The sequence below is a fragment of the Protomyctophum bolini genome, assembly GCF_963924005.1.
Source record: "Protomyctophum bolini genome assembly, chromosome: 6".
NCBI lineage: Eukaryota > Metazoa > Chordata > Actinopteri > Myctophiformes > Myctophidae > Protomyctophum > Protomyctophum bolini.
In genome coordinates this window covers 42,920,181-42,944,956 of record NC_137867.1, presented here as the reverse complement: position 1 = coordinate 42,944,956, position 24,776 = coordinate 42,920,181, and the positions used below count along the sequence as shown (strand labels likewise).

Below are 24,776 nucleotides of genomic sequence, written 5' to 3'. Positions count from 1 at the left end.
TACAGCTTGCATACTGTATGTGCCAAATACGCACATTTCATATGCTAGCATAATTTCTGTGCTATACTCGGTATGTTGTAGTGCCTTATTGAATAAGTTGGTCCAAGCACAAGATCTTGCTTGGCGTGGGGAGTTGTTGGACTTAAAGGGACATTTCACCGCTGGAAGAAACTGCAGTCACTCAATGTTAATAGTATTTGTAGTAGATAACAGTATCACAATTTGAAATGTGCACCCTATGGCCAGAAAAATTGAAGTCTGTGTGTTTGACTAGTGTTTGACCGGATAGCTGATAGTTGCACTGCCCCTCCTTGTGGAGAGGGGGGAGGCTGCGTGGAGTTGTGACATGTAGTCCAGGAAGGAAGTGAGACCACATTTTCATGACAAATTTCGGTCATGAAGATGGCGGCAAAATATCTAAAAACATATATTACACACATAAAAACCCCCAGGAAAGTGTTTATTTTGTCCTAAACATCATTCACATAAGACCTGGTTGCAAAAGGGGTGAGGTGGCCCTTTAAGAGCTTCAGGCATGGCTACTTGGCAACCAGCAGGTGTCCTACCTGACAACATGGTCTAAATACATCTTTTAGACCTCCTCTTCCAAGCACAACTGAGACATACTCTACCTCCATATAGATCGGTTAAAATAATGGAATGATTCTGGATACAGCTTTGTTTTTCCTGTCAATGACGTATGTGCCTTTGTGAAATGACTAGGCCTGTCACAGTTATTACATAATTGCATGATTGCAATTATTTGAAATAATCCCACTTATTTTGCATTATTGTCGTAATCGTTTCCGTTGAAAATTAGCAAAAATAGCCCACCTAAAAGCTCTAGCCTGCAGGGCAGCATTCCTTTTTCGGGTTTATGATCCGGTCTTGAGCAAGACACTGAACCCCTAATTGCTGCTGGTGTGCTGGTTGGTGCCTTACATGGTTTCCTGCTGCCATCGGTGTATGAATGTATGTGTGACTGGGTGAATGTAATGCACAATCTATGTAAAGCGCCTTGGATAAAGGCGCTATATAAATGCACCATTTACCATTTTTGTAGTCATCAGGCCGGAACCATCAATCTGGAACTTCCTTTCCCTCAAACCGATTTTTCCCAATAAAAGCCGCAGGCTATGAGAGAACGAATCACGCTTTTATTGTTATTCTTCCGGTTTGAGGGAAAGAAAGTTCCAGATTGATGGTCTGATGACTACAAAACAATGACATAACGATATCATCCACTCCTGACCGGATCACGTGGCAATTTTGTTACAGACCACTGAGACCAGGCTGTGGAAAGCCTGGGGACGCGAGGTTATAAAAGCATTACGATGTGAACATGTTATTGTCGGCTATTTTTGCTATTTTATAAATTATGGGAAGGTATAATTATTAAGTAATATGGCCTGTTTTGGCAGCAGTACATTATTTAATTTGATTATTGATACTGGCCATTTTCAGTAATTCAGTCATTTGTCATATCTGCCCTGTGCAATCTTTGTTTACTAAGCCTTAAAGGCACACAGAAATGCAACATTTGTATTGTGTTCCAATGTTCAATGCCTAAAACACAATTAAATTGTTAATTGCAATTATTTGTTATGACAATTAATCATCAACTAAAATGTAATGCTTGTCATGACAGCCCTATAGATGACAGAGCTCTGACCTTATTGTGGCATGTCAGTTTGTTTGTTGTGAAATGAGACCGAAGGAATGCTGTTTGATTAACTCGTCTGTGACCTCTGCCCTACTATCCCACATTCAGGTGGAATATACTGTATGTTTACGGTAAAGTCGCCTCTATGATATCTGATACAGGTCCTCAGATAAAATCTCTTTCATAAGGAAGTCCTCTTCCGGACAAGCAGTAGGTTTCAAGTTCAACCCAAGAGACTTTCATATCATAAGATGAATGCAATCAATGATATTTATTGATACCGTGAATACAGATGTTAAAGACATGAATGGAGTAGTATTTATTAATACAATTATGTTTGATATGACGGAACACTTTGGCCTGACTCACACCTTCACAACAGATTGATGTATAGCTGATGCATGAGACTTGTTTACTGATGCAAGCTCGCAATGCATTTCCAATGGGTGGTTTGACACATGGTTTGACACAACATTGGTCTGCAGCCAGACACTATTGGGAGGGGGGCAGTCGAAACACAGCCGAAAGCCGTACAACAAAAATGTGTCAAACCATGTGACTTCCATTGGAAATGCATTGGGGCGGCCATGACACTTACCCTTTGTTTACATCTAGCATGCATCAATGTTGTATGCTAGATCGAAAGGTGTGAGTACAGCCTCCCGGCCCCATCGCAGGAGAACCAGCTCATCTGATCTGATTGGAGCAGGACCAATGAGGTGATTCCAGTTGATGGGTGAGGAATGTAAATGAATGACAGGTTGCCACCAGGTCCCTCGGTTGAACTTTCGTGTCCTGTGTTGTGTATGTTGTGTATGTTTGCAAATATACACAACATGAAGCATAGCATAGCATGAAACATAACATGAAGTCAAGTGCAAACGGAGTCATAAGGCAGGGGAAATACATTTCACACCATTTAGGTAGGGAAGCACTGATGGTGTCTTCCACCAGGTCGGGCAGTAAACTTTTGTTCTTCCCATGAGTTCAAAAATTTGAATCGATTATCTCATCGGATCAGATTCGGATTTTGGGCGAGTTCAAAACCAAAGATCAGGACTCTGATATACAGTATCAGGAAATCTGGATCAAATCTTCAAAATGGGTAGTTCAAAACAAAAACGTAGGATTGGCATCAGTTTGATCCAAAAGAAAAAAATATATATATCTGGATTACCTTGATGCCACTGGAGGGCTGGATTTGCAATGGATTACCAAAGCAAAGCACACTTTACAATTAGTTTTTTTTCAATATAAGATGGAGGTTGTAAATTGAAATAATACATAATTTGTACAACTTTTATGGTTAAGATTTTCATATATTTGTGTCACTTATGCAGAGGGCTCTTATTACCAATACCAACCTGTGATCATACTATCATAGCCTTATCACCAAAATTCAAAGAATATATCCCTAATAAATGGCTCTAACTTGCTATACTGTGTCCAGCTCCCTTATTTTGCTATTCAGATCCACTAGTCTAGGTGGCAATAGGTAGGATTAGATCACTGATATTGAGGATCTGGTAATCTTGAAAAATCGGAATCTTGGTCAAGGTGATCTTATGCTGAACTCCCGGGACAAAATCTGTCTGGATATTGTCTGATTCTAGATCACGAAATATAGGATTTCAAAATCTGATCCGATCATATAGGGGCCAGGACCCCCTCATTGACCCCTGGGGTCGTCTGACCCTACTTTGAGAACCACTAGTGTGTGTAGGAGTCAAAGTAATAACTGATGATATGAGTGCATACGAGGATTCATTTGACTGCCTTTTCAGTGCCATAGAAAAACGTGTGTCGTACAACAGTGTCCATTTGGTTTCATTTGTGCACAATGAGGGCTGTGATCCAAGCCTCACATTGAGAGAAGACTCTCCCAACTCACACATTTGCATTCTTGTTTAGTGACAGAATGTACTTGTACTAAAGATTTTGCTCTGGCAGAAACGATTCTGCAATGGCAGAAACACAGGTTGAAATCCGCAACACATACTTAATCGTAATCGTAGTCAAGACAAAAAACGTTGACGTCTATGGCCGGCCGCACGGTTTACCAAAGCCCCACAATATATACATCGAAACGTGCGGCTCGGCCGGGAATTTTTCTTTCTGCTTCGGGTTACCGTGCCGACGTAATTCGCAAAAAAAACAACGCGGAAAATGCCCCATTCAAAGTCAATGGGGAAACGCGCGTAAAAAAATGACGCGTTACTTTGGAGCCACATTACTCTGGCATACTGTTACGTAGAAACACGATTTAAACCTCAAACAGCACACGAGGCCATCGCCTTTGTTGTGGTTCAGACGGAATTCGAATACGTTGCACGGTTTGCCCGCTATCGCAGTTCAAAGTGTGTTTGGTCTGAGCAAAAATCTCGACTCAGTGTCGCACGCCCAGAGAGAGACCGGCTCAGAGTGAGAAGCCACTGTGAAGACTGTACCGAAATTCTCCGAACAAATCGTCCTCACGGCCAAAACACGCATGGGTTTCGGTAATTTTGTAGCCACACTCGTCCTCTTTCAAAGAGAGAGAGAGAGAGAGAGATGCGTATCATTTGATGCATTCCAATAGTTGCTGCAGAAGCATGACCCAAGACGATGAAGAGGCATTCATTGATTGATTGAAAAGGCATTAAAATGAATCACCTCTAACATTATAGGCTCCATATAGCATATAGGATTCCAGGCCTCTGACTATAGTTTGTGTGGACATTTGAAAGCATGCCTGCCCTCGATGCAAGTAGGGCAAGCCCCGAGTAGCAAGGTATGTCAATTATGAAGAAGTGAGAGGGGAAAATGAGGCATGTGGCGTGCAAAGGTGTTAATACTTGGCAGCCCTGTTGCAATGGTTATTATATTGAATTAACTTCCTTACTGGAAACTAACTTCTGTCTTTGGAATGTGAACATAGAGAGCCTGAATTCCTGTAACACTGACAGAGCGGGATTGACAGATCATCGTGTTGCATTGTGATTCATTGTGAGCTTGTACAGGTAGATCATCTATGTTCTGAGGCCCTCATTTATCAACCGTGCGTACGCCAAAATATGGGTGCACACGATATAGGTGACGATATAGGTGGCAACGTAATGCTTAGACAAAATAACCCATTGAAAGTCAATGGGGAGACCTGGCGCACATGTAACCAAGGGTCTGAGAGGCTAAATGTCATCAAATGGTGGTCCGTGGCTCAAATGCTGCACAGACTTGGCGAGCTTCAGGCACCTAGTAAAATTTCTTGAATTTTTGTTTCTAGTTTAGTTCCTGAAATGTCAAAAGCTGGGCCTGGGGGTGGAGCCAGCTTCTTTGCAGAGGACCATACCAACAGACTTGATTGAGAGGGGGAATTGCTTAGTGATTCTAGTTGGCTCTAATTGCCGTCAACCCCTGTATGTATTTATTGGTTTGGTCCACCACTATATAAGTCTCATTATATTATTTCTGTTACTTGAGTTCACTTCCTGTTTGGTTACAGATTATTTTTATTTTCAGTTATGTTTTGTTGACTTCTTAAGGGCCCTTGGCTATAACCTGTTTTGTTGAATCCTTACTTAATTATTTGTTAATTTGTTAAATGAAACAAACTTTGAGTTTGAAAACCTGTGTTGCCTTATGCTTTGAGCCTTTGACTGCTTGGTCCTACACACAGCCATAGTTACAATTATACAATACAGACCTGTCAGTAAGTATAGGGTCCATTTGGTTCCTAACTATTAATACATATTAGCGGGGGACCCCCTGTGACAATCAACGACACCTGGGGTCCCAGACAGTACCCCACTTTGACAACCACTAGTGTGAAGTAACTAAGTAAGTAGGAAACCAGTGGAATTTGCTGGTGCCGGGTGACACATTTAGCCTGGGGGACCGGCTTGGGTATTTCCCATCCTGTTAATTACTCCCTTGTTCACTCCTGGTGTTGTTGGTAATGAAGATAATTATGGGCTAATTAATCATTTAAGAGTTGATCTGTGTCTTTATTTTTAGCTTGAGTGGAGAAACATTTGAACACTCCAAAAGGCTGTAATCCGAATGTCAAATGTATTTACACTTCACATCACTACTGTTAGCGTATAGTAAAAGCACAACATCTTACATATTTTCCTGAAATGAATCATTGTTTTATTTTTTTTATTGACAAAGTATAATTTTACAGAACATGCGTCGAAAAATACACATTTAAATATTTCTCAAACTGTACATATAGACTGAGGCACTTTCGTTGCCCCTGCTTGTTGAGATTACACATATTTCTTAAATACATAAACAGCAATAGTTGTTCATTTCCAACTAAACTCCCTTTACTCAAAGCAATGTCTGAATGGCTCCTCAAAATAGGATCGTACTTATTACTGCAAAAATATACAAAGATACTGCTACATCAAAAATATAATAAAGAGGCTTGTAAGTTTAATTTGTCTCTCCAGGTATTTATAGTTTATATGTGTACGCTAGTGTAGATGGCAGAATTTGGCTTTGAATATGTGGTTTATTTACAGAAAGTGCATTTCAAGTCACATGTACATTTCATTTACAACAACTTAAATAGTGATTTGGACTGTATATCAAGAGGTGTTGCTTCCAGTTCAAGGGAAGATTGACACAGAATTGTCTACAAAAACCTCAATCATTAACGGCACAACTAGAGCTAAACATTATCGTGATCAGGCCTCTTTACTTTAGTAAAAAAAAAAGAAAATCAACATTAAATAGTATTTTTACATGCTGGAATATACACGGAGGTCGGAGGTGCTTGGTGCTATGTATAGCCAAGGCCATGCAGGCTTCTTTGCAGTGTTGGCCTTTGTTCTCGTTCACCATTGCCCTACAATCCCTGTTCAGCTACTGTTTGTTATTCCTGGTTCACCGAGTACAGCTGGTCTATTTTCTCCTGGTACATTGTCACAACACAGGGCCTTTTCAGTTTCATGGTGGGCCCTGAGGAGACAAACAGGGAAGAAATATTAACAGTTAATCGAACTAATCGATTATTAAACAAAAACAATATTTGCGTGCGCAAGCGGAGTGCCCATGCGAGAGAACGTGAGAACGGCTGCATTCGTGAACATGGAGTCGGGATAAATCAGCATTTGTGCGCTTATAGTATCCTTGTGCGGCTGGTGGGTTATATAGACAATTGTAAAAAAATATATAATTAAAGTGCTTACTTTTTCGAGGAATCGAAAAAGTAATAGAATAGAAGTATAGAAAGCCCTAGTGTCAATTCTCTCTCTGTTATGTTATGTGACAGCTGGCAAAAAGTCAAACCCTGGCGCTTACAAAATGCCACCAGAGCGGTTTAATGAGGTGAGGGCAACATGTGATGGTCTAGTAACAGAAAGAAATGGAATGCCGCTTGGCACAAAACAAAGTCATGAGACAAAGTCTTATCTCACTGTCTTTGACTACCAAAGTAGGTAATTCATTCAATGTTCAATTAAATGCTACTAAATGCTAAAAACTTCTGGCTGGCACTGTATGCTTTCACTTCCCGCTTCCTTTAACCAATTAAGTCCTATTTTATATTGCTGACAGAGAAAATAAGCAAGCTTCCATAATAAGCGGTAATAATACGGTATGTGTCAAAGTGACATTGTCAACTTTCACCTACAAAGACACACAGGGAGGCCAGATTGAAAGAGGCCGAACAGAAATTAGATTAGATTATATACATATATTCAATAACTTACCCAGTTCCCCGCCAGAGACACTGAAGTCTCTATCCAAGATGACCCACTTTTGGATTTTCTGGGCGTTGGAGGGAGCTACGGCGTTGACGCGCTCCATGCCTTCCTGGATGGCCTTGTAGATGGCCGGCTCCTTATTGAGTACGATCTCTGAGACCTTGGTTGCCCCGACGCCGTGTTGTTGACAGAAGGCAAGTGCCGCGGGGCTCAGATCGTCCGTGGGCTCACCGTTGTCATCCACTTCGCACTATGGAAAAGAGAGAAGGGTCATTAACGGTAACGGGGGCCATCCTAGTGACTTATTTAGTAGTTGTATCTATGCAGCAGATATGTAAGAGAGCGTGTACCTTGAGAGTGAGCAGCATGGAGAGGAACTTGAGCTTGTCACCGAGCAGCATGGCGTTGCTGATGATGGCCGTCTCTGCCTTCACGGCGTCCTCCAGAGGAACCGGTGGGATGTTCTCGCCACCTGCTGTGATGATCAGCTCTGTCCAAACAAAATGAGCCACTTTAATTCTTGTGTCTTGCATTTCTCTTCTTTACCACCATTTATTTTGACATGAAATGCTCGTCCTGGCGGCAGTTTACTATATATGTGGCCAGTTTCAGCTTGACATTTACTATTGTGGACATTTGTCACACAGCCTCACGCTCTGAAAATAGTTGATCTACGCATCGAGCTTGTACATCTGCTATTTTTCTAAACATTATTATTCTTTTTTTTAAACATTTTCACCTATAATAACATGCTCATACGCTTATACATGGATGGGGTTCGAAACCCCACAGCACACAACATCCGTGAAGACGTCCCCTTACCCTTGATTCTTCCCGTGATGTACAGGAAGTCGTTGTTGTCGTGCTTGCCCAGGTCTCCGGAGTGCAGCCAGCCGTCCTCGTCCAGGGCCTCTGTCGTTTTGTCGGCCATGTTGAGGTAGCCCATGAAGACGTGTCGCCCCCAGAAACAGATCTCGCCGTTCCCTGCCGTGTCAGGCTGGTCCAGCTTCGTCTTGCAGCCTTTCATCACCTTCCCGCAGCTGTGCAAAGACCAAGGTTATTTATTAGGGTTGACTAAAACTTAAATTAAATAACTACAAAAAATGTTAGTTGACTGAAAGTCAACTAAGTGTTGCAGTGCTGACCATGGGAGATAAACGTGAACAGAAAGGAGGAGAGGTCGCATAACTTGTAGTCACGATGGAAAAACTTTATTTTAAGATGACCAAACTAAAGCAAACTCAAATCACAAAGAAAATGTCCTTAGTTAGCCCCCGTCTAGTATCTGGGGTGGATGAGAAATGTAGCTCTAGTAGATTAAACTGAAAATGATTTCTTTTTTGATGAGTTTTTCAAAGACAGAATGAGTTGACACCATATCGAAGTGCAGATCATAGTTTTCTCTACTGTCTGTTCGGAGCCACTGCTCATATCTGTTTAATCAGCATTCAGTGCGAGCCTCAAAGTTTTTCACCCGCGTTATCAACTAGGTGCATCAGTCGGCACAGATCTATCGCTACACGTTGTATAATTTGGTACTGCAAGTATATTGACGCCAATACTCCTGCAGTTTTACGGCTCTGTATGTTTGTCCTCTGTAGCCAAGGCTGAGAGTATCATCAGGGACAGACATCACCCCATTGCCACACCTTCAACCTGGCAAGCGATACCGGAGTATCATCATTTTTATCTAGCCGCTGTCAAACTGCTGTCAACTGATCTGCACTTTACTGACACACTTTAATGGGTTTAAGACTTCCTTCTAAGGCAAGCAACGTTATACTGACACGCACTATACTGAATGCACAATATGTGATTTAGGACCTCTTTTAATTTAAAAATACAGATTTTAACACGCTGCTTCCTCAGGATTCTTTCATGCGAATTCTTTTCTTTTTGCTCCCTGAGCTGCACACGTGGAAGCCTACATAAACAAAGAGTTGCAACTCGCTGTTATAATTGTGTCTAAGGACCGAAACATTGTTCAGTCATAAAAGAAAATGCAAGTTCTCGACAGTGACCTTTCTCGTTGTGCATGTGGACATTCCTTTTGTCCTGCACACCTGTTCTCAACGTTTAAGGTGTGCAAGTAAAAACAAAATCTGAGTGCTTCATCCTCTCCGCTGAATGCCATACCGAGTCTGACCTCATAATGTGGTCATTGTCAACCCAGGAGATGGGACTGCGGCCCTACACTCTCTCCCTCATGCCGTATAACTCGAAAAGCAGCATATTCAGGCTCATTAAGTAATCCGACGTATGTCAAAACTATTGAGTGCTTCCACCACTAACCTCATGATGTGGAAATTGTCAGGCCAGGAGATGGTGTGCGGCCCTGAACTTTCACTCATGCCGTACAACTCGAAAAGTGGCATATTCAGGCTCATGAAGTACTCCAGGGTGTCCTTGGTGATAGGAGCAGCCCCCGTGAAGCAGGCTCTGCAGCGGTCCAAGCCCAGTGCCTCGCGCACCTTCTTGAAGACCAGATTGTTGGCCAGCATGAAGCCCCAGGGCACCTGGTGCTCCCTGTCAGTCGAAACAAACAAACACACACACCCAAAGAAGTCAGATTTTTACATAAATTACTGGGAATGGAATTTAATCACACCTGTCTTCAATGAATGGAATAATGATGCTGGGGACTGTGAAATTAGCATACAAATCAACGAGGAATTTAACTCTTGATGTCAGATTACAACATTACAACCAACATACCGACCAAATATACTGTTGTGTCATGTTAACACAGCATCAGTGTCATCTTTAGATTTTTACGTTGGCTATTCAAAAATAGCAGATGTACAAAAGTGAGCTTGTACAATACATCTGCTATTTTTGAACATTCTTTTGAACATTTTTTAATGTGTGTGAGGACTGATTTAGAAGGCATTTGTAGAATCAGCCCCAGGTCTAAGGAGCATATTGGTGGTGTGGAATGTTTAGCCCATTGACTACGAATCACGCTATGAGCGTCGCAGTCCCCTACCAGGGCCCAGGAAATGATTCTCCATTCATTTTCCTCATTTCAAAAAGTATTTATTTAAAGACTTTTACACCGCGGACAAAGCCAACTCTTGTCGTGACAAATCATGACAACAAACACAATTCTTTGGGCCGAACAAATAATTAGAAAGAGTTGATTTTTTTCTTCTTTGTAATTATTTGTTTGGTCCAAAATATTGTGTTTGTTGTCATGAGTTGTCACGACTCGAGTTGGCTTTGTCCGCGGCGTAACCGTCTTTAAAACCTTTTGAAATGTCTAGGGGAAAAATGCATTGTGAATCATTTCCTGGGCCTGGCGTCGTCATGAAAGGGGGTGGGACTGCGACGCTCTATAGGCCTACACAGTATACTTTACTAGTGTGACAGTACATTACTGACAAACGTAAGATAAACACACAAGCTGTAACATTCAAACCATTGTACAAACTTATTGACATTATTGCACTCTGCCCAAGATGCCTCACCCATTCATGGCACTGTAGTTGTACTGCAGCCCTATGGACTTGGCCCAGTCTGCTACTCTCTTCCTCATGGGAGATGACTTGGCACCGATAGCTCTCATCTTCTCCTGCATCTTCTCCCACACCCGGGGGACGCCCAGGAACGACGTGGGCCGCACCTCTTTCAGCGTGGTCCCCAAGGAGCCCTGAGGACATACATTACAATGTGATTAGGTATCCATTACGTATTAAAACAAAATTGGGCGGGAACCCCTTTTGGTGTTAGCATTATGTTATGCTTTAGCTATTGAAAAATAGCAGATCTACAAGCTCATAGCGCGCCACCGAGTGGTGCGCTACGAGCTTGTAGGTCTGCTATTTTTTTATTTTTTTATGCATTTTTGTCTAACGCCAAGTTGAAAGTGGTCGGGTACAGAATTTGCCTTTGTATTGAGTGCACACAATAGTAAATGTAAAGACAATTCATAACAGTATGGTGCCACTGTATCATGATACACCTGTGTGCCTCGTCACACTGGTTGTGCAATTGCTTTTTTGCACTTTGCTTTGTTTTATGTCTATGAAGTGTTATTTTTAGATGTTGTTTTGCCTGACCAGGACCTGAGTAAACACATTTCGTTCCGTACTCGTTCTTGAACCTTGAACCTATATCCAACCTTGAACCTTGAACCAATCTTCCGCCGTAGTCTGAAAACCCACCTTTTCAGACTCCATCATGGCCCATAGCACTTAACCCTACCCCCTTAGATAGCATTTCTGTAGACTTTGATACAGACTTATAGCATGTTATGTAGATTGTAGACAGCACTATAATTGCATTGTATGTAGTCATAGCACGTCATAGCACATATGTATAGCATAGTAGTATATATGTATAGTTTATACCGGCATGTATAGTTTCATTATATAGATATTCCACTGTTACTTTCTTAGCTTACGCATGTTTCATGATACATGCTTTTTATGTGATGTATTCCCATGCTTTTTTGTTCTTGCTTAATGTAAATCGCTCTGGATTAAGAGCGTCTGCTAAATGCCTAAATTGTAAATTGTATATTAGGTTAAGAAGAGGGAGACAGAAGAAAAGATGGGAAGATAACATCGGAGAATGGACACACTTGAAACTCAGTGAGGCAATGAGAGCTGCCGAGGACAGAGAGGGATGGAGAGAGCTGGTCAACAGATCGTCTGTGGTGCCCCAACGACCCTCCGGGGTTACGGGATAGGTGAGGTGAGGATATTAGGTTAAACAAGATTTGATAAACAGATTTGTCGACCCCACGTTTGAGAAGCAGTGCATCGCTATAGAATATGCGTGTTGTTGACCTTGGCCTTACCTTGAGGGCATCCGGATCAGCGAAGTGCGTGGTGGCCGCGAACCTCATGGAGATCCACATGTCATTGATCTGGGCGGCGACGTGGCTGAGGGGCAGGTAGCTGACCAGCACCTCCTCGCCGTAGTTCAGGTCCAGGGAGGAACCCGCCTGGAAGCAGGTCCAGGTGATCTGCATGTGAATAAAGGGGCAGGAGAGGAGTTAATGTCTGGCCCATTATTCAGTCAAAGTGGTCTTGTGACGACCCGCCTCCCTCAATCTTGGTCGGCGTTCTCCATGGGGGGAGGAATGTGACGGCCAGAGTCACAAGTGACTCTGCTTAATTGAATAATTAACAGGCCATCACCAGGTAACGATGATTGAACACCTGGCAATCTCCCTACTCAGGTGATAGTTGCCACAGGTGTGTCACTCTGTGTGGAAGAAACAGTTTGCATGCTGGCAGCAGCTCTCAAAGACAGTGTCCAGCACTCTCTCTGCATTTTCTCTACCTGTTGTTTGTTTTGATCGTTTAAGTAGCTCGAGTCAGAGCATGTTTAGAGACAAATTCACTCCCTGCCTAAGAAGACCTGCCGAGATTCTTCCAACTCCACTGTGCTGAAATTCAGGGAGGAGAAGTAAACTGAGGAGGTGATTTTCTGCAGGAGGATTGTTTCCCTTCGTTTGAGTTGACCCGGCCTAAACTACTCCGAGGTAACCCAGACAAACAATAACATTTGGAGAAAATGCAGAGACAGAAACGGCCGTTTCCATCTGCTCTCAACAACCTAATACTTACCCGTCTAGTTATTGTAGCAGTGTTAATTTTGACAGAAAATTCTGATTTAGTCTTTTGAATAACACACCATTTAGTTTATAGTCCTATAGTCATCTGAAATTGTTTAAAAAAAATATATATATATATTTTAGTCTTAGTCAACAAAATTAGCACTGCTACTGTAGTTAGTTACATATTGTTGTTGTCGAAAACAAACTGGCCTGTATGGCAGGTTCAAGGAGTTGCATTGGTGTGACATGTCCTTAAAACTGTTTTATTGCAAGGAGTTGCATTGGTGTGACATGTCCTTAAAACTGTTTTATTGCAAGGAGTTGCATCGGTGTGACATGTCCTTAAAACTGTTTTGTTGCACTGTTGTGACATGTCCATAAATCAGTTTTGTTGAAAGGAGTTGCAAAGAATTGCTTTGGTGTGGTTTGACACCAGACTCGGGCCTTAAGACAATGGGGGGCAGGTACTTGCAGCACTTGCATCACCCCTGCACCACACGAGTGTTGCCATTCACTTTGTCATTGTTCTCATTTGATCCAATTTTATTTTATTTCATTTAATTCTACCTTCAATTCTTCTAGTTATCAATATGACAACTTGGTCTTAATCGGCCTGCGGTGTGCATCAATTAAAAAGCTGAATTGTTAGTTCAGTCAGATTGTCTTGTTACTCACATTGTCATGGCTCAACATGACTCCTTTAGGGTTGCCCGTCGTCCCAGAGGTGTAGATGAGAGTGCAGCACTCGTTGGCCTTCAGGCTGCCGATCACAGTGTCCAGCTGCGAGTCGGGCACGTCCTCGCCCAACTTCATGAACTCTGCCCACTGCATAGACACACAAGTCAGCTTAGTATATCAAATTATAGTTTAATAACAAAAACTAGACCCTAAAACTAAATAAAAACTAATATATGTGTTGTAGTACCGACTGACTGACTTTTTGCCAGTTTTAACTGTAAATACATTTTTAAATGGTGTGAGCTTGTGTAACAAAAAATACCTAATATAAAAACACTTTTCTGGATCTATTTTAAAGAAACAATATAATAATTCAAACAAATGCTTAGTACAGGCCAGGGCACCTCAGACCAAGCCGAGTTATGTTTGCAATGTGTTGCCAACTGTGCTGTTGTGACGAGAACACACGTAGTTTAAACGTTTGATGACAGTCACAGATAGTATGCATCAGTAGTATGCATCAGCCAGCGGCATTTTGATGCCGTCACAGATAGTATGCATCCGTATGCAAACCTCTCGTCAGAGTCTGGCAATGTTCCAAACTTGAGTCAAAATTAAAACCTACCGTGTACAAGTTGGGCAGCTTCTGTTGCAGCTCATCCTTGTACTGAACTATGGCCTTCAGGTGAGGTAGCTGATCTTTAACCTGAAATGACACCACGGATCGGAATGAGTAATTTACACAGTGAAGGTGAATGAAGTGCAATCAATCATACTTGACATCCTCTGGGTTCATTTGACTCGATTAACATACTGTACATAGCCCTACGTCCTTTTACCTTTCAATCCGTGTGTGTGTGTGAGTGTGTGTGCGTTATTTAGAGGGCGTTTTTAAAATTGGCCTCAGGTCTATATGGGTCTGGATTTTTTAAAGGTTTGAGGATTTACCTCATCTATGGCTGAATGATATATAATTTCAGCATCTACATCACAATGTGCACCAATCCCATAATTAACATAACATATTATTGCAAATCGTCATCTTCTTAAACTAATGGCCTATGTCATTTTTTGAAGAAATGATGCGATTGAATTGAAATGATTAATTCTGTCTCGTGTTAGTTCCCTAAAGTGATAAAGCAGCTTAACTAGTGTAATGTAATATTTGGAACTGGAAGACAGTGACACGAGCCCTCCTGTATCCTTTCCCGACAAGCAGACGCCACCCTTCTTCCAGCCATTCATTCACATAGGAGGAGCAGTGCATTATTCATATTGTGTGGATCATGGGACTTTGATGGGGGTGACTACTGGTAGTTTCGCTTCAGCCAGATGATCAGAGATCCCTGCCTATAGTGCCTACTGATACCTCTGGGGAAATCTATTGTTGTTTTGCTTTGTTATTGGTGTATTGTTATCTTAACACAGCTCTGCAGAACAGGTCCCACCAACATTTTGCGGCTTGTACTGTACTGCTTGTACTGTAGTAAGTGACAATTAAAACTGTTGCTTCTTGAGTCTTGATCCAATAATTGGGCTAGAACCAGTGCTATCAAACTGCTGCCTTTAAAGCCAACCCCGATATCATCCCGATATGAAGGACCGCCCTAAAGTCTGTTTTTACATATACAAATTGCTTCCACCCACATTTAGCTCATTCACTGAATGTAGATGTCCTATATTATGTACAGTATCTGTAGGTGGACGAGATCTCTGGTCATCTGGCTACACAATACTAGATGAGTCAACCAGAGTAAGGAGAAAGAGACTCTTCTCTCTCTGATATCACCATGATCATGGCTAGAATGACCAATTCTTTCCAAATGGAGCCACTGAAGTCAAAGGCTGAATGATATTTTCGCAAAACAAAAGTATTTATCATGGACTATAACTAGTGGGAGTGTGTCTCCTGACCTGTAAGATTTTGAGAAGCTGTTTGTGGTTCTCCACGACCAGGATGTTGGCCTCGCAGTTTTGGGCCACATACTGGCAGGCCTCGGGGGAGTTGGTGGTGTAGATGCCGGCAGCCAGGCCCCTATACAGCACCAATCAAGAGAAGATATTTAGTGTACAGCGAAACCAGGAGGGGGGCCTAGTATAGAGCCCTGGGGATCTAGGGACCGGGATCAAGTGGTTAATTCATGCATCTGCCAGCACAGTAACGATACAGTAGAATGTGTACTGTTCTGTAATCATCTACAAAGGCAGATATATATTTTTTAAATGCAAGAGAGAGAGAGAGAGAGAGAGAGAGAGAGAGAGAGAAAGAGAAAAAAAAGAAAATAATCGATAGTTGCAGTCCTCCTAACACTACATATGAAAATATAATCTTCTTACCCAGCCATGATGCAGCCGACGTCTGAGATGAACCATTCAGGAGAGTTGAATCCCAGAATCCCGACACCATGGTAGCGTTCCAGTCCCAACTACAAACAGACACGAGGAGTTAAGATGTGTTTTCGTTTCGTTGTAGTTGAATGCATTTTTAACTAGACGCGGCACATGCCTCGGTAACTTTTGACCTACATCATGCTTCAGGAGATATACTCTGCATCACGGGGCACGGACGTGACCATGAAACCAGAGAAGAAACATAAGCTGTCAAAATCCCCACACACCCAAGTGTTGGCTTTCAGCCGTCCCATTCTCACACCACGAAGGAAATTACTATGAGGGATCAACGCAGTTTCTGTCCAACTATGTAAACACTCACACCGTAAAAGAAAAAGCTGCAGAAGAACAAAGAACCAATGACAGAAAATCGATGTCATTGATCAATCTTTGATGTTAAATCCTTGATGATCCTTTATGGGGGGCAGGGACGACGACATTGCATAGGAAAGACTACTTAATCCCAAGACAAGGCATTTGTCTCACAGCTGCAGAAACCATGCTAATGTGGAGCTGTACAAAAATAAGATAAACGGAATAACATGTGTGTAATAATTCCCATGAGAACACTAGCATCCTTGTTCTGGGAACATTCACCTAAGCTTGTGGATAAGCTATTTTCAGCAAAGAGATTTGATATACAGGGGAAGAAGTTGACCCAATATACAGAACTAAATATAGAGGAACAATCAGTGGTGTAAAGTAACTAGGTACTTTTACTCAAGGACTGTACTTAAGTACAATTTTGAGGTATTTGCACTACATCTCAGAGGCAAATATTGTACTTTTTACTCCACTACAATTATTTTAACACTTTAGTTACTAGTTACTTTGTAGATCTTTATATACCGGCATTTAAAAACTTGGAATGGGACATTCTGCAAAATGCGTACTTTTGCTTTTGGTCCGTTAAGTACATTTTGATGCCAAAACCTTTGTACTTTCACGCAAGTACATTTTGAATTCGGGACTTTCACTGGCAACTATCATTTCTACGTTGCAGTATTGATACTTTGTATTAAAAACTTTTCCCAGCACTGGGAACAATCCTACCTTTAGGAAGCTCTTGGCAGCTGCTCGGCACTGCTCATAGTACTGGCTGTAAGACACAGTCTCCCAGTGGCCTTCCTTCTTGAAGGCCAGCGCAGCGTGGTCACCATAACTGGTCACCGTCTCCTGGAACATCTGGTGGCAGTTCACTGCGGTCTCCGACCCCCGACCGGAGCCCTCCATCCTCAACTTGACTCCAATGTCTTTGGTGATGCTCCATAGCTGATCGGCTGGGCTCAGACTCGCTGCAACATTCGGAAGAGGGATCGCCTTAGGTTCGGCGTGAGCACAGCAGTTGCATTTACCCGCCATCAGCAAAAAGAAGCCTGATAAAGTCCTACTAACGCAACAACCAACACAACAGCAGTCAAGTCTACAAGTGACAGAGAGAGTCAAGACTGCACGGACAGTTGAAGGCTGCAGACATGTCTATATGCTGAGCTTCCACCTTGTGGGTGTGTATTCAGCAGGGCTGTTTCACAGCATGAATTTCAGGTCCTTTAGAGCTGCCGGGGGCTGGTTTGTTTCAGGTTACGCGAGATGATACGGAAGCTATGGAATGCACCTCACTACCAACCAATCAGGTTTGGTCAGGACTCAGGACCATTGACACAATGGATAAAGATCCACTGGAGCCAGTCGGTATACGCACGACAGAGATTAGCATGACGATGACAAAAGGTCATGGTCATAATAATAACAATACAACGTTGTTTGTATAGCACCTTCCATGACATGAAATGCAGCTCAAAGTGCTTTACAGAGCAATAAAGAAAAAACTAAATCAAAGGCATGAAAAACATTAATAGCAGTGAATAAGGCTTACAGTGAGCACATTAATAATGTCAAGGATTTTAATACTATAAGAAAGAGTGCTATTTCATTGGCAAAGGCAATTCACTCATTAGTTTCCAAATATTCTATTTTTCTTTTTTCAAGATCTCAGCATGATACTGTGCTGTAGATAGAATCCTCAGAAAAATGCATAGTATCGTCACTCTCGGGCGAAAGGAAATTTACAAAACTTGCCACTCAAGAAATGGAAAAAGGAACACAGGTTATTTTAAATAAGGACCCAGGTTGAAGGTGTTTAAGGCCGTCTGTGTTTTTATTTATTTATATAAATATCTCAGTAAAAGATTATTACTATATAATAACTACATTGGATCCATCTTTTGGGCATCTTCATTATACACAGTTATAGGTAAACATTTTCAAAAAATGAAGGAAATACAAGGTTTCTGCCCGACAGTGACAATATTATACATGCTCTCCAATTACCTCTACTGTCTGCACCCTTTCAAAGTACACAAAACCAGTTTTCACCAACCTGCTAATACTATTATCATCAAACAACATGGACATATTTGTTTGTGTCTTTGGTTCTGTGTGGACTTTTGGAAGACTTCTTGTCTGCGTCGAATTAGGGCTGCAACCCTTGATTATTACCTTAGCGAATAAAATGAAAATTTTGATTAATCTAATAATCAAAAATCTATATTTTTAAAATGTTTTATACTTCAACAAGTCAATTACGTAACCACGTAAACAATATTCTATCTACTTTTCACAATGGTGTAGTACACAAATAGTGAAAATAGTTGATGCTCACAATACAAAGCTTTTAATTTAATTGTGAGCTATTAGTGGATTATTCGATTCAATCGATTAACTATTGCAATGCACCCCTACCGTTCGTTGTCACTTCAGCCTGTTGCGTGTCGGTCTCTGCTGACTTGCAGACTCCTCCGTTGGCGAGTGGAGCAGACACCTTCAGGGTAGTTATGCTGTAATGCACATTGAAAAGGTTTGAAATCTTAACATTTGTTTATGTCAGACCACCATTATTAAACAAATTGCCTGCAGTGAGGTCGCATGATTCTGGAAAGATACAATGTCTCTGGAAATGTCACTTAAACGCAGTTTTTTACTTTGCCATATGACATATAGCAAAAGTTGCTATTTTTTAACACATTCTTTAAAAACAATCACCCATAATAACATGCCTAACATAAGGACACTGGGGTTTAAGAGGACTAAAAGTCTTAATGACAAAAGTTTAATGGGATACTTCAACCCCAAAATCACACACCCCATGGAGCTTTGAATTCACAGTGATTTCTTCGTTTATTTTGCATTCCTAACCCAATAATTTGATGACCAGTCTCCGGTAGGACTCAAAAGACACTTTTGAGTGAACTATCCCTTTAAAGATGCTGTAAATATATTTTGGTTAAAACAGAAAGTATTTGTGAAAAGGAACAAAACAAAAAAACCCTCTTTAATTTTGACATTAATCATTTATCCCGGGTAAATGGAACTTCTGTTTACTAAAGAAAAAACCTGAAGAGGCCCCTGAAATTACTGAACAAACACAACATACGTATGTGATTACGTTATTTTCACAAACACGTCACCTACAGCACATCTGAAAGGATCAAAACTCTTGGCTCTTCATGCACATGATGTGAAATGCTATCTGGTCGCATACCTCTCAGTGATATCTTCCAGGATGCCGTCGCTGATAACAGAGTGCTCTTGGTCAGACATCTTCTAGTGCTTGAATAAGTGGAAAAGCAAGCTTTATTTAGATCAGGTGCCGTTTTAGATAACATGCAAGATTCCTTTTCACAGCCGTTTCATCACACAAATCACTTGCTCCTAATGAAACCGCAACATTTATATGACACAGACATTCACAGAGAGCCAGAGAGGTCATTGCTTGCAACATCTCACTGTCGATGGCATTTGTCATGTCAATATAATCACTACTACTGTGCTGCCTCCAGCCCTATGTCTCCATCATGTGTTGAAACTTTGGACGTTATGCCAGAGAATGTTGGGCCATCTGAAAGGGCAATAATAACCTTTGTCCCACTGACTAATCAGTCACCCAAACAATGTCGTCTATAGATAATAGAGGTTAGTTTAAGGACATGAACCGTATAGCGGTTTATCAAACCATTTCATGTCAAGGACCCACAAAATTGATATGATTGAATTGAACTTGTACATCTTCTATTGTATAAAATATGGATAGAGGGGTTACAATGATTCCAACCAGTTCCTTTCCACTCCATCAGGTGGAAAGGAATAGAGACCAGTAGAGTATAGAGACCAGAATTATTGCATGTTTGTTTTTTGTGAGGTTACCTAACCATTTCTTAATGAATAAAATAAAATGTTGTCCAATCTGTAAGGTAGAGTATGTTAATACAATATAACTTATACAATTGAGATGGTTGTATTTTGGCTCCCTGCTCTTCTATTGACATTTAGATTGTGTCAATGGTCACTTCTCACCTAGACACATGATCGGACACGAATGTTGACCTAATGGTCAAGATTCAATTTAGAATAGTAGAATAGTTCCCACTCCTTGGTGGGTTTTTTTGGTCACATTATTGCCGCATCTCCCGTCAGTCGGTCGGTCACGCCTCCATATATGGTCACGCCTCGTGACATCAACCTCCATATGGTCACACCTCGTGACATCACGCCTCGATATATTGGTCATTCCTTGTGACACGTCACGCCACCATATATGGGTATCTCCATATATGAAGATCATGACACTGACCTCATCAATCCCTGGCTAGCCATACAGAGAGAAGACTGCATCATCACCTAGATCTGCATATATGGAGCCGGCCAGCAACTCTACATCTGACCTCAAACCCCTAGATCTCCATATATGGAACTGACCTGTTCTGACATTCCATATGTTGATCCCACCCCACCCGTCCGTCCTCTTCAATGTCTCCCTTTTGACTGATACCTGTCCATTTAAACTCTAGACGGGCCTGCCCCAAAGTTATTAGTGCAGCCGCACCTGGCCGCCGATGAAAATGAGTTCTCAACAGGCCCGGAAATTAAGGCCCGGCCCTACCGTGGCCCTCATCAAACCATGTACACTCAAGTCACTGCCCCTGCTGCCACGCTTAGATCTCCATATATGGAGCTGAGATGTTCTGACATTTCATATCTTGATCTGACCTCATCAAATCCTGTACTCTCAAGACACACTCCAAATATGGCCAGTCCTCCTCAAACCCTATACACTCAAGACACTTCCCCCGCTGGCACCCTTAGATCTCCATATATGGAGCTGACCTGTTCTGACATTCTATATGTTGATCTGACCTCATCAAACATGCTCCATATATGGCCAGTAGGCTACAGAATTAATTCCATATGTTGATCTGACCCCCCATGCAAAAGCACCAGCGCTTTCCCAGCAGTCTGCCATCACCCAGGTGGATGCTCACACACACACACACACACACACACACACACACACACACACACACACACACACACACACACACACACACACTTCGTCCTCTGCATTTTACCCATCCTACAACAACTAGGAGCATTGAGCAGCCATTGGATTCTATGGCGCTCGGGGAGCAATGAGGGGTTAAGAGTCTTGCTCAGGGACACACATTGACATTGCTGACCTGGCCTGGAATCGTACCTGGGACAACCAGGGGCTCTGGCATTGTGGCTCCCCAGGCGGGCTCACTAGCTAGCCACTCAGCTATGGCCACCCCTTTTATCCCATCCCATTATCCCCTGAGCAAGCAAGCCGGCTCAATGGTAAACATTGCAGCACTTAAGCAGGAAACCAGGTTCAAATCCATGGTAGAAGAGGAAAGATACATAGTGCTGTTTTAAATGATGTTTTTATGATGCAGTAAACTCGCGCCATCTAGTGGGCAAATGCAGCAACTGTGGAAACACTACAACATGAACCTGCACAGACAAAATAGGCTAATCATCATCATCATCATCATCATCATCATCATCATACTAAAATTCAGCGAATGTCTGAATGTCTGTCTGTCTGAATGTCCCTGACAGCGCTTTATCTCAACTATCTCAACATTGGCTGGCCCAAAATTTGACACATTAATGATTTATAATGAATTTATTAGTGGATTAAAAAATGCAAAAATGGGTATTGTACTGTCAATATGACATGAATATGAATGCAAAGTAGCGGTCCATGTGTGGACAGGCTACCTGTCGCCGTTGTGCATGGTGAGATGTGTGCAAACCGTGTAGTTTATCAGGAGAAGAATACCAAAGGATGCAACATTTATCCGTGAATTAAAAACACACCGGGCGCAGTACCCCCCCACGGCCACAAGAGGGGGGCAAATATCTCACAACGGGTAAGGGCTAGTCAGTTCAATTCAGCATAAGATGAGGGATAACATGAAATGTCAGTTACAACAAATTAATGATATATGTTTTAACTGACATCATGCTTAATTTGATAACTTGATAACAGCTGTAGACAAAGAAAGTGAATCTGACCTTAATATACACTTACAGTAAGATAAGTGTGGTCAAGATTTATGTGGGGCAAAGTTCATTCTAACTACAAAACTACAGTGCAGCAATATGAAGAGGCTATAAAATAGCCTTCGCTCAGCATTATGCAAACTGCTTTTAAAGAGCTCTTCACCGACCTTCACAATGACAAATTCCTCTTTTGTAGGCTACATGCCTGATTCAGGCTAGGTTGCATATTATTTGGGAATAAGACTTGTCCTTCAACCACTGTTGAAGTTGTCTATTTGGAGCATGTCATTCATAATACATTTTTCACTATTTTTTTTTTTATTCTGCAAGTATAACATAAGGCTTCTAAGTGGTTATGTTAACGACGCTGCTAAAATGTAGTTAAATATTCTAATATGACAACATTGGGTTCTTAACAAAGTAATGAAAGTCCTTACGTCCTATTTGAAATAGTATAGTATAGTTTTCCAGAAATGTGTACAATACTCCAGTCTATGCCAGAAGATAACATCCAACAGTGCGAAACTGCACGCTTCCGCAGTCACCAGTTACAGTGTTTGTTTAGCTTTTAACTAGACCCCCTGGCAGCAGCAGGGGGGCTCTGAAGAATGAATGTGACTCTGTTGACCAAACAATAAAACACGAGGGAGCTGCTCACTTAAGTTCATACCTGTGTCTGCATATGTAGGTCATTTGTGTTAGTCCTAAATACATTTAAGATACCAGAGACTGAAACATGTGAAACCCAAACCCCCCCCCCTCACTCGAATTAACTGCAACTATACTGCCTATAAAGTTAAACATAACAAAGCAAAGTCAAGCCTTGTCAATTAGACGCAAAAAGACATTTCAGGACATTATATTCTGAGTAACTACTTCACCGGAGCACAATGCCCCTCACTGTGTCCATGCATTTGCATCCTGAAAAGTACCAGGATTATGAGGTTTCCACATAATGTTACAAGGTCAGCCGTTGTCTGAAACCCACTCGCCACTGCAGACTTAATATTAGTACACGTGCTGGCATAACTACAGTACCAGCAACACTACATCAAATCATGAAAACATAAGCATCACATGAACATGGAATGAAGCAAAACAAGTATTGGCATTAATACAGTATAATATAAAATATTCAAAATCGGTCAAAGCTTTAAAAATAAAAAAGCTGATCTACAACCGCATTGCAATGTATCATGGAGTTGTACTTAGAATATTTTGTCAAAGTAGCGGAGTAAAAAGTAAAATAGTGCCCCTGATATGTAGTGAGGTAGGAGTATAAAGTATATATAAAAAAATGTAATTTACCCATGTAAGAATGTACCTCAAAATTGTACTTTAGTACAGGACTTGAGTAAATGTACTTTCCACCTTAGGTTGGAAAGTACAAAGTAACAAAGTGAGGTTGTTAAGTGGAACAACCTCAAAATGTCATAGAATTACAATAGTATGGCCTACCTTGTGCAGAGGTAAAGAGACGGTGCTGAATGACATCAACTTGACAGGTGCAGGTGGGCAGTACTGTGGATCAACCTCTGCCTGCCTGGCACGGGACAAGCAACTGTCGCCTCGGAGGAACAGATCAGCCTATAGGGGGCTTTGTGTGAGTGTGAGGTGACTGCAGTCCCACTCTCTCTCACTCACTCACAGTTCACACCCACCCACCTGGGGGTCAGCCCAGAGTCATGGAAACTTATGTAATGCTATGCTCCCCTACTGAAGCCAAACGCACCGGTTAAAGATCCACCAACACAACTTGACCAAAGGTAACCTTCTCAAGACGCCAGAGACCAAAGAACCAGCACACATCGTTTCTTTTTACTTTGTTACTTTTATCAAGCTGGTCATATCAGTTGAATAGATCATAAAGCCAGATAAACTCTTGTGTTTATCAGGTCAAATGAGACTTTAACCCTCAATATGGTTTTTAATGCGGTTAGACAATTGTGCAAGTTACAGCACTTACATAAACAATATTTAGATAATAGGGTCGGGATGTTAGGGGTATGCTTTTTCTTTTGTTTACATTTCGCTCTGGATATAAAATGTTTTTAAATGCCATTCGAGGTCTTTAATCCTTTGGCTTGACTGGCACCAGCTGGTGTTTGTCTGTCTGACGGCTGTGGAAAGGCAGGTGAAATTGTTTTGTGGTAAATACGGGTGAAAGTTCAACCCAGGTCTCAAGTGACAGTAACCTAGATCATTTGCGGCAAGGTCACTTATTTAGTCGTAGCACATGGTCACCCCATATGCCTAGCGAGAGTAATTTGGCTACACTAGTGTGTGGGACGCGTGCCAGCTGTAAGGCCCATGGGTAAACACTGTAGTTAAGTTACACAGGTGTCAATGGAAGCAACACTACAGAGAACACAGTAAAAACACAGTAAAATGGAACCAAATGAACTGTAGGGTCTATTTTGTTCAA

At 41.7% G+C, this 24,776-nt stretch overlaps 1 protein-coding gene across 1 annotated transcript; it reads right to left on the bottom strand.

Annotated features, from left to right (window-relative positions):
• Positions 1-5,783: 5,783 nt before the first annotated feature.
• On the bottom strand, positions 5,784-23,949 carry LOC308317358 (long-chain-fatty-acid--CoA ligase ACSBG2-like). The gene is made up of 15 exons (XM_080766321.1): positions 23,810-23,949; positions 19,530-19,597; positions 18,731-18,825; positions 17,042-17,283; positions 15,935-16,023; positions 15,512-15,632; positions 14,223-14,303; positions 13,595-13,744; positions 12,155-12,322; positions 10,821-11,002; positions 9,646-9,879; positions 8,176-8,393; positions 7,704-7,843; positions 7,360-7,603; positions 5,784-6,607 (listed from the first exon to the last, which is right to left on the bottom strand). The coding sequence occupies exons 2-15, from the start codon at positions 19,586-19,588 to the stop codon at positions 6,522-6,524; spliced, it is 2,109 nt and encodes a 702-aa protein (XP_080622447.1). The 5' UTR covers positions 19,589-19,597; positions 23,810-23,949; the 3' UTR covers positions 5,784-6,521.
• Between the last annotated feature and the right edge of the window lie 827 nt (positions 23,950-24,776).

Bases quoted from the DNA above. Each gene is read 5' to 3' on its own strand.
- LOC308317358 (XM_080766321.1), bottom strand. From the start codon at position 19,588: ATGTCTGACCAAGAGCACTCTGTTATCAGCGACGGCATCCTGGAAGAT. The intron at 16,024-17,041 runs GTAGGATTGTTC...GTCTGTTTGTAG, and splicing joins CTGCCAAGAGCTTCCTAAAG to TTGGGACTGGAACGCTACCA. The intron at 6,608-7,359 runs GTAAGTTATTGA...TTGTCTCCTCAG, and splicing joins TGTCTCTGGCGGGGAACTGG to GGCCCACCATGAAACTGAAA.